The sequence below is a fragment of the Styela clava genome, chromosome 7 (genome assembly GCF_964204865.1).
Source record: "Styela clava chromosome 7, kaStyClav1.hap1.2, whole genome shotgun sequence".
NCBI lineage: Eukaryota > Metazoa > Chordata > Ascidiacea > Stolidobranchia > Styelidae > Styela > Styela clava.
This window is the reverse complement of record NC_135256.1, coordinates 9,316,369-9,327,065: the sequence shown is the minus strand read 5'-3', so window position 1 is coordinate 9,327,065 and position 10,697 is coordinate 9,316,369. Positions and strand designations below refer to the sequence as shown.

The following is a 10,697-nucleotide window of genomic DNA, read 5'->3' as shown; positions in this document are numbered from 1 at the left end:
TTCAATACGCAAAACTAAAAAGAAATTATTCTGTAAAATAATATATACTATTTTAAATACATATGTATAGATTTTTAATAATCCTAAAGTAACAAGCCATTGGAGTACTGGCATCTCCAATTAAATTTTCGTGACATCCGAAGTGAAAGGTGTAATATGAAAAACGTTTGAAATATCACACAAATTATTTGTAGTCATTGTAATGTAACAATGTAATCATTGTTAAGTTGAAGAGCATAGATTTCGCAACACATGAAACTTTTCTTCAGAATTTTTTATTTCTATCACAACGTCAATATTCATGCATCATGAATGTTCTGAATTTAAGTCATTGCTTGGTTCAAATTGGTAACGAGGTGTTCTTCACACACAGTAAGATTTCAATGACAACATATATTCAAGAACCTCTGCAGTGAATGGCAATATCTTTGTATTGTACAATATCATCATTGTTTATATCCAAACTTTTAACTGCATATTCAATTTCCAACTGCAAGAAAAAATAATCGGTAACAATTCTAATAATACAGAATAGCTTTCCATCTTGGGCCAAAGTGGTGGGCTTGAGCTGAGCAAAATCAATGATCAAACTCTTCATACCTTATCTGAAAAGCTAACATAGTTAGGCCATCTTCCCGAACAATAGTTGAAAGGTGTAAAAGGGGGACATAAAATTCCTGCTTCTCATGATATTTATATCAGTGATGATTGCAGCTGTTGCTAAGCTGTTTGATAGTAGACCTCTACAGTTTCCTCACAACTCCGGTCACACAATTAACACGATCGGTATATTTTATTTGTTGTAACATTTTTCTATATGCCTATTTTTTGTGATGACACAAATAAAAGATTGATTGATTGATTGCAATTACTCAAACAATTATAACAACAGTATCAATGTACTATTGTTGTGACCCAAATTACTTGTCATGTATATTTGAACCAACACCATTAAGTTGAAGGTCAAAAAACCTATCACTGCAGCAAGATCAAGATAAATAGAATATAAATCTCACAGAAGACCCTTATTGAAAGATAAAGATAAAAATCTAATGAGTGTACATATGTGAGCTAGTTAGCAATGGCTCCATAGCAGAAGATTCCTAGACCACTATGGGTATATTGAGAAAAAACAGTTTATTATGTACTAACAACCCACCTCAGTTAATGATGTGTGTTCTGCAAGTACATTTCTCAAATCTGATACATTTGCACCAATTCCTCTGTTATCCAATGCATTAACAACATCTATTATCTTAACATGTAAAGATTCAAGTGATGTGTTCAAAACTCTGATTCCTCTCATCAAAGATGCTTCCTAGGTTAAATATACATAGCATGTCTAAATGTTTGATATTCTCTCCCAACATTTATTTCAACAGATACTTTCATGCCAAGTTCTGGACAAAGAAGTAAATTATTGATATTTCTAGCGGTTTTTAAAATTATAACTTGGCAGTTTAAAGTTTTTGGAACTATTGGACAAACCGTTTGTTCAACTTGATCCTGTCCTTCATGCAATAAAGTGATTTCTTTGCTTGAAGTTGTTTTCAATGTTCTGATCTGTTTTAGTAAATCATCATTCAAAACGACCTCTCTGATACTGAGTGTTTTAAGCGTCTTCTCTTTGGATAATCGTTGAAGAAGTAGCTATTGAGATGAATAAAATATGCTAATGTTTTGAGCGGCACATGTTAGTAAAAAAAATTATCGAGGATACAAATTACTAACTAGAAATATCTATGTATTAGACTTCTTTTATATGTGAATATTTTGTTGCTGCAGTTTTGCTATCTATTGAGCTTAAATAATCTGAAATGCTCAAAATTTTCATTGAAACCATACACATTCACATTTTCATATTAAGCATTATATAGAATAGGATTAACATATATATCTCGGGAAAAAGGAAAGCCGATGCTTAATCATATGGAAAACCACAACCTCGGGTCCCGTTACCGGCCCATGTCGGGTATGGAATTAGTAGGCGTTTGTTTTCGATGTATGGACTTGATAGTGGAGGAAGCCGTAACCGACCAGTGGTTACTTGAACCACCCTATGGCGGGGAGGAGTCAAGCAATCCTCTCCTACATAATTATCCCCACAGGATTGCAATCCTCTCATAGGTAATTATCTCCACCACAGGAATCAAACCTGCAAGCCAATGCAGGGTATTCAAAATATACAATCTTCAACCACTGAAAATTTTGGAGCAAGTGGTCCAGCAATTGAAGGGATGAGCGATTTTTTCACAACATGAAGAAAAAGAATAAGATGAGCAACAGCAACATAATAACCAAACGGTCCATATGTATACTTCGTGTTCATTAACACATTTTTACTCAATCATATCACCAGCTCACACTATACCTTTATTCCACGAATACCCAGTGGATTTCTATCAAGGTTCAAATATTGCAATCCACATTTTGTTCTTCCCATTTTTGCTTTCTTTTTCTTCCTTGTCATTATCATTCCACCAGACACTCCGGTTGCTAGTTGTTCGGCTCCATATCCACATATATGATTTACAGCAAGAGATAAAAATCGCAAAGTTGAGTTTTCTCGCAAAGCATGACCAAGTAAGGCTGCTCCGTCATCTCCCAACCCATTATAAGATAAATCAAGGCTGAAGAGTGTTGTGTTTATCTATAGATATAAAAATTATCACCAATCACTGATTGATAGAAAGATACACACTGCATAGGCAGAAGATGAAACAATTCAGATGTACAGATCAAATAAGTGTTATCAATTTAATCATAGATAACCGTGAACAACACTTAATACAGGCGTCTTCAGAACTTTTGATCCTTTCCATCAAATCAATATGTTTATCCCTGGAATCAAGCGACCAAAAAACACAATTGACTTCATTTTAAAATGCAAAGCCTTCAAAATCTTATTCATACTTCAACATTTGAGTGTACTTATAGAAAAAAGTTATGAAATTACATGAATTGATTTCTTATTTGAGATTTTATGTGACAACACAAAACAAAATACACGACTTACATCAAGGGCTCTTGCAATGGCAGCAGCAGCTCTTTTACATAAACTATTCCATGATAAATTAAAACTTCTCAGAGTTTTGTTATCCATAAGTGCAGCAGAAAATGCTTCACCTAAATTTTATGGTGAATATAGTTTATTACAAAATCCTTTTTATTTATCCTTATATATTTGATTGAGTAAGGTAATACAATATATGATACAATCAGTGGTGGGATTCAAATTTTTTGTCAGCCGGTTCCATCACACAAATGTCATATTTTGAGGCGTTCTGTTACAAAAAGTCATGTAATGTTAACCGGTTCGCTGATCTCATAAAATTCTGTGAGACGGTTCTATAGAACCGGTGCGAATCGGCTGAATCCCACTACTGGATACAATAAATGATTCAATTGAACACAATTTGTATACTTCATTAAGCAAATTAATACAAAACACAATTAGTTAGATTTTAGACATACACTTGGGAGCAAGACAACCTAACAGCCATTTGAATGTAACTAAACTAATGAAAACTTTCCATCCAAAAGAACTGATCAGTAATGATAAAGTGACCATTTCAATGTGGTTGTTAGGATGGGATAAGATTAACACGTTTGTCCAGGGGAAGAGGAAAGAGATAATATGGCTCAATCATATGGCCAACAAATGAACATGCTAGTATGGAAGCATTGGAAACGGTTAACAGCATTTATATAATATAGCATTTAATTTACTTTTAAAATGACTATGACAGACACCAATGTTCACAACACTCTTTGTTCAAACTAAATGACAAGCAGCAAATGAATGAAGTTAAATCCCAAAATTACCTGCATTATCACCAAGTTGATTATGACTGATATCTAGTGATTTTAATGATCTGTTGACTCGCAGAACTTCAGCAAGTAATAGTGCTTCCTATATGATAATTGAGATGACATGCAAAAAAATTATGGGATGATGTGATAGATAATGGGATATGTGAGATTTAAAAGGTGATGAAATGAATTCAATTGAAAAGTTGAAGACATTGACATAAATAGCAACCCATACCTTATCTCCAAGTTTATTTTTTTTCAAACACAGTGTAGTCAAATGTCGATTATAAAGTAACATTTGAGCCAAATATCTTCCTGCATCACACTGAAGACAATTTGAACTGAGATCAAGTCGATATACTTGACGGTTCTTCCTGAAATTGTTATGCAAAATTCAAAACTAAGCAGTTTTGCTGGTAAAAGATTTGTGTTTTATGAATTTATACTACAAAGTGATGCTTTCTACACTGGATAGGATAGGATTTTCATATTTATCCTGAGAGAAAAATCGTTAGGACAGCTTAAAATACTTTACTAGTTATTTGTTTTAGATGAATGGACTTGATGGTAGAGTAAGTCGTAACCAGCCCACACAGTGTCAAGGAGTCCAGCAATTTGTTTTGATATATATATATATATCAGGCTATTGTGATTGAGAAACATATGCTATGAGTTTAGAAAAGTTGACCCAGTTATATTCTGGTTCGAAGAATAGCCAAGCATCACCTTTAACTCCAATCTGCTTTACCGTCATTCTAACGATTGAGTCATGACGCTCAGTCAAATTACTTGAACATCAAAATTATTCAAACATGCAAATGCGTATCCATGGAATTCGTAAAGTGAGGTGGTTGTTTTGAATATGGAACATGTTTTTTTTTCTAACAAGATATTTTGTATTTTAGGATATTTAATATTTCTTTTGCGGATTTTTTCTCAGATAGGTTAGGACTTAATCAAACTGGGTCCATCTTACAAATATCACTGATAATCTTGCCTGACTGTATACTACATTCTTTGATACAATGAATAGGAAAATTGAGTTTTGTTAACTTTTCCAATCACTGATATAGCAAACATAGGGATATGGATATTTATAACCTTATATTGGGCAATACTCGGTAACATTCATTCAAAATTGCATAAATTAAATCTAAGTGTGATTGAATGTTTGAACACATTCCATTTCTGAAGTTTATGGTTCAAAGCAATACAAAGAGCCCTATCAATAGAGTGAAGTGTGTGGTAAACCTCAAAACAAATAATAGCTCACGTTGTTTTGTGGATTTTATGATCAAATCTTCAAATTACAAATGGCGTGCACTGACGCGTATTAGAATACAATTAAGACTGTTTTAACAATAGATAATCCACGAATAGGAGGGATCTAGGGACGCAGACAAAACATTGAAATTACAAAGGATCAAAAGATAACCAACAAATCTCTTTATTGAAAGTTGTGTTTAGAACAATCAAAAAAACAATACAGTCAAACCTCCCACATCACGATTATCTATTGTCAGTTTCTAAACCCCTATCGGGCTTAACCAAACATGAATTAATGGTGAGATATATATATTCATTGCAACCAGCTCATATTGTATCCAAAACCAAGTATGGCAAATGCTAACAGAAATATCTGAAATTTTGTATCATATTTCTTTCATAATCAATTTAAACTTTTACACCATTGTTTACCAACAAATCGTATTATCCAAACATCAGTAAGAAATAATATTTAGTCAGACAATGTACAACGATAATCTTGCTTAAAACAATGCTATATCAGCGTCGCCATGCCAAACCATAACGAAAAAAGGAAATTTCATCGGTCGGGTAGAAGTGCGACCCTGGTTTATTAAATCTAGTCAATATGTTTTGGCAAAATATCAAGATTGAAACTTAATATATTTTCAACTTTTGAGTTTTTCTAAAAAAATTAGTTTTTAACAAATTTCGTGTTAATACTAATCTTTTTCAAAAAATGGTTATGAAATGAATATAAATTCACTATTTGGTAAAATTCCATTTTGTCTTTGATTTTATAATTCAAACTAATTCTTCAGATCATACATGTTTTTCAAGCATTGAAATTTTTCAGATCAAGGAGGAAAAGTTATGTTTAAATAGGGAAACAATATTCTTTCTACTTGCCTCATCATTTTAGCAACATGTTGTCCACCTCTGTCACTTAAACAGTTATCAGATAAATCAAGATCTTCAATGAAATCATTGTTTTTTAAACCATTTGCAAGAGCTTCACTATCTTTTGTGCCAATGTACCTGAAAAGTGTTTTATCATATCAAGACAAATGAAAAGCGCATGACAGCGCATATTGAAATTTCCTATATAATCAGATTTGTTAATTAAAATCAAAAACAATATTTTCGATAAACAAATTTGTAAATAAATACTTTCACTTTGAATCTTCAATATTTCAATTTTAAATTTCATTTCAAATTCTTACCTGTGATTTAGTCTGAACTGAATATGTTTGTTCCCAAGTTTTTCTACAACCTGACGTGCAGGCACAGTACCTTGAATAAATAAAAAGAAAAAATGACTACATTTAATAATGATAAATTAAAATATGTGTTACAAATATTCATTAAACTAATATCTATTCTGCTTGAATATTCAGAATCGTGGTAATTGCCACCAGAATCTTCAAAAAGTTATCTCATTAAAACAAAATAATATGGCCACAAGTACTCAAAGGCTCAGAGCACGAAACTTCAACTTGAAAAATTTGGGACAGTTGAATATCTCAATAAGCTTAGAGTGTGGTTGTAAACAGAAAGTACCTTTAATTTTACATAATTTCTCGTAGTGCCAAATTCCTGTTGGATCATAAGGTTCGTGTTCTTCAGTATAATAAGCATCTTCCAAATCTGTGTCATATTCATCAGAGTCAGGATCCAGGCCATTTAGGAAGTCATCAAACGTCATTGACGATTCAGGACGTTTCACTGAATCTCGACTAAGAAGCTTTGAACGTACCCAGTCCCAGTCAGTTGTTGCTGTGATTTAAATGTATACATAGAACTTGAATGGAATTTGATATATTAGATCTAAATTATGAGAAACGACAACAAATGATAAGTAGCAACAAAGAAAAGTAAAGTGTCAAAAGGATTTTTTGAATGCAGAGCTGTCGTTTGAGAGGTTTAAACTTTAAAAGACGTAATTTCTTCTACTGGGACTCAACCATGGTTGAGTTTTTAGGTTCAGTGCCCACCACCTTACCCAGGGTATAACAAATTAAGTAAACAACCAGAAAGCTTCCAGTACTAAAAATAGCCTTATATAGCCTTCAATATCAGTGGTTGCATGTGCAGAGCCTTGGTTGTATTGTAGCCAGTATGTTTCTCGACTTTTCATTTTAGGAAGGGGGATGTTTCGAAATTTAGTTGGTGGTATATATTTTACTAGTAATAATAAAACTATTTGTAACTAGACGTGACCATCTTCACTGGTATATATGATGATACTTTCTAGAATTATATCTACTCCCTACAATTATATTCCAAGTTGAGAATTAAAGTGTAGTGTCACACCTTTAAATTAAGGCGGTGGGGGTGCAGGGGATGGATGTAGGGAAATCACTGCGAGCAAAAGACATGGAAATATGTTATATAGAAAAATTTCTCATAGTTCCATATATTCCTCCCGACCTAAAAATGCCTATGTGAAATACTGACTTGTCTAGTTGAGTCTGTATTACACTATACACATACATGTTGAAAACTAATTTCAATGATCTTTTGCATTTTTCAAATTTTATGTTGATTGAATAGGCAAAAGCAGCCTAGCCTGCAGTTATATTGATCAAATCTTGTACTGAAGTTTTTATTATATTTTCATACTTAAAAACTCACATGGTCTTGCTTGATGCAAAGGTTTAGCAACTGGTTGATATTTTGGTCTTGTTAGTAAGTTTGGATATTGTGGTAAAGTTTGTTGTCGAGGTGTCATTGGAGGCCTAGCTTCCCAAACATTTTCAACTGTGGTATTCAAGCTCGAGGCTGTTGGTGGTGCTGAAGCACAATAAATAGGATCTTGCGCAGATATTTCATTTTCCTCAATCCCAATATGATCATCATTATCCTCATTTCTTTCAACACTCGCTTCTTCTATTGTAATTTGTGGAGGCTGGCGCATCATTGGCGGGGCTGAGGATGCAAGGCTTCTTTTACCTGAAAATCTTTTTCTTTCAGGTGCTGATCTCGCATTCTCCCTCGGCGTCATTTGTTTCCAAGGTGAGGATGATTTCATAAGCATCAACTGTTGTTTGCAGACATTACGCTTTGCAGCTCGACTTAGGACCGTCATGGCACGCTCGGATATAAACTCAGATGTTTCTTCTCTGGAAAAATGGTCCTCGAACGGACCATAACTTGATGATTTGATCATGTAGCTCAACATATTTAATAATAAACAATAACACAGATACACGGGGTACTTTTAGTTATAGCATATATATACGCCACATTCATATAACGCAGAAGACGACCTTCAGTTGATGCCGCATACTTAATGCGAGACGTACGCGAGGACAAAACCTCTGAAATGATTTAAAGTTTGTTGATACACATGCGTCACCTAGCGAGGTACTTTTGACTTCAAACGGTGATGTTTAGGGGAATTCCCCATTTCCACAGCTTTCGAACTTCGCGATTGAAATACGCCGGTTTGCTGGTTTTGTGTGTTTGAAGTTTGGTTTTCCCCGTTTAATTTCGTGCATTTTAAACCGCTAGAAAATATTTAGATATTGGCACCGGTAATAATTCTATCACGTCGTTAGTAAATCGATATTCAACAACTTTCTGTTATATTTAGTGTAATATTATGGTTTCTTTCGACCCATGGCCCAATATGAAATATATTCGAAAATCATTAATATTTCCAGATTTAGATTCGAGGAAGGAAATAACCAAATTTGTTTGCGAAATTTTTTGTCAAAATATCTGAACTATTTCAGTTGAACATTGATTTTAAAAATTTAAAGCTTCAAATTTGAAGTCTCCCTGTTCTTTAGACGATTATGCTGATTAATTTCTTATTTTTAAGGGCATACTTCGTTGAATTTTGACAGACTGAGGGTCTGTCCGAATGTGCCCCACAAGTGGGGTACAGTGGAACACTTGACAGACGTTTTTCAAAGCATTTTGGTAGTAAGATGTGTGTCGCAAGGGAATTTCTTAGTCGCTGAATAAAAACTACATTTACCCCTCTATGCATTAGTCCCGCCAATTTAAGTGAATATGCAGAATTAACGGCGCAAAATATGCAAAAGAAAAAAAGTGTCCCAACTTTCCCTATGTGGTTTGAACTTGAATGAATAACTTTGCAACAACTCTAACGTTTATTTAATCATGATCACCACTAGATCAAAATTTCAATATATTGATGTCGACATTCCGTTCCTCCCAATGTCTCAAACATAATATGTTTATATAGCAGAATATTGTGTTTTTTTTTGTTAAGTTTATTGAATGAAATGGAAACTAGAGGTTGGAAATTGCTTACTTGTGATAAAGGCGAAACGAAGTTTCTTATCAAGTTGAACTGTCAGGATAATTCTTCATACAATCTTATCATTTGCGATTTGGTGAACATCTGGGAAGAATCCCTTTCAAACGATGATATAAAAATAAGATGCAAACAACTTAATCGAAGATTAGAAGCACCAACACAAAGTATTCTTCTACATATTCAAGAAACATTGCTTCATCATACTACAAATGTTTTTACGGTTGTTGAAACATCAAAAGAATTAGTTACCATCAGCCTGAAAAATTCATTTCAAGAAGGAATCCCGTTCTTATGGGAATTCACTTGCAAAATGGTCCAAACTCAAATGAGCATTGGACTTTTTGTTGAACCTTTCTTGAAGCTTGTGGCAAGTTTACAATGCTCTAATGATCAACTCATTAAGGTTATAAAAAAGAAAGATGCAGAAATTCGAGATTATAAAGAAAGTGGATCAAAAGTTTCCAGACCATATTTGGAAACTTCAGAATTTGATTCAGAAGCTTTTCAGAAAGATGTAAGACAGACTTCAGAATATGTAAGTGCAATTATCAAAGATAGTTTTATGATTGCCACTGATGATTCCATAAATCTGAAACTAGTTGATGTGGAAGCGGACGCAAATAGTCCTCCATCCATAAGTAACTCATCTTCTTTATCAGGAGTTGCAAAAACAGATTCTCCTGTGAAAAGAGCAACAGCTAAAATAGCTGGACACAAGAAGAACAGAATCATTCGGGGAGGACGAAGACAACCAATGGGAGTCGAAGTTTTGTCTGATTCTGATAGCGATGTAGACGCAAAGCCTACTCCTGCACCAGTGAAGAGAGCTTCGAATCAGGAACAAAAGAAGGCCACAAAGAAGAAGAAAGTCATAGACAAGAGGAAAAAGCTCTTTTGATAAAAACCTTAAATGTGAATGTAGGCCATTTGGTTCAAGATACCATCCTTCTAAACCTTTGTGCTCGAGTGCAAAAGGCATAAAATGAGAATAGCTTATTTTAACTATTCCTCAGGTAATTTTTGATAATAAACATATGAAACTATTTTTATATCTGAAGAGGTCACTAATCTTTAAGCAAGTCGATCGATTACTGCAATCAAAAAGTTACTGAAATGTATTTACACGAGCAGTGAATGCCTAAAATACTTAGAAATGTTAAAATATTGATATAAATATTTATTGTTGTCAAATAAGTTGTTGCAGAATGTTCCACATAACATCAATTACATAATATTTCGAACTTCGAACAAGTTTATAGTTGTTTTAATTACACAATTGTCATACTTGGTATAATTTGCAATAAATCACTTTTATGAGAAGGACGAGTTCTCGGATTTTTTAAATGTG

The 10,697-nt window shown here is 33.5% G+C and overlaps 2 protein-coding genes across 2 annotated transcripts; one reads left to right on the top strand and one right to left on the bottom strand.

Moving 5' to 3' along the window:
• Nucleotides 1-99: 99 nt before the first annotated feature.
• Nucleotides 100-8,958, bottom strand: LOC120329030 (uncharacterized). Its single transcript, XM_078114739.1, has 11 exons — nt 7,693-8,958; nt 6,619-6,834; nt 6,282-6,351; nt 5,964-6,096; nt 4,049-4,183; nt 3,826-3,913; nt 3,017-3,126; nt 2,372-2,650; nt 1,489-1,650; nt 1,160-1,318; nt 100-490 (listed from the first exon to the last, which is right to left on the bottom strand). Exons 1-11 carry the CDS (start codon nt 8,237-8,239, stop codon nt 398-400), a joined length of 1,992 nt encoding a protein of 663 aa, XP_077970865.1. The 5' UTR covers nt 8,240-8,958; the 3' UTR covers nt 100-397.
• Nucleotides 8,959-9,195: 237 nt separating this feature from the next.
• LOC120327922 (non-homologous end-joining factor 1-like) lies at nt 9,196-10,667 on the top strand. Its single transcript, XM_039394292.2, has one exon. The coding sequence runs from the start codon at nt 9,315-9,317 to the stop codon at nt 10,245-10,247; it is 933 nt and encodes a 310-aa protein (XP_039250226.2). The 5' UTR covers nt 9,196-9,314; the 3' UTR covers nt 10,248-10,667.
• Nucleotides 10,668-10,697: the final 30 nt, after the last annotated feature.

Coding starts and splice junctions, on each gene's coding strand:
- LOC120329030 (XM_078114739.1), bottom strand. CDS start 8,239: ATGTTGAGCTACATGATCAAATCATCAAGTTATGGTCCGTTCGAGGAC. Junction 3,127..3,825: donor TCAACTTGGTGATAATGCAG/GTAATTTTGGGA, acceptor CATAAAATTTAG/GTGAAGCATTTTCTGCTGCA. Junction 1,319..1,488: donor AGGATCAAGTTGAACAAACG/GTTTGTCCAATA, acceptor TATTTAACCTAG/GAAGCATCTTTGATGAGAGG.
- LOC120327922 (XM_039394292.2), top strand. CDS start 9,315: ATGGAAACTAGAGGTTGGAAATTGCTTACTTGTGATAAAGGCGAAACG.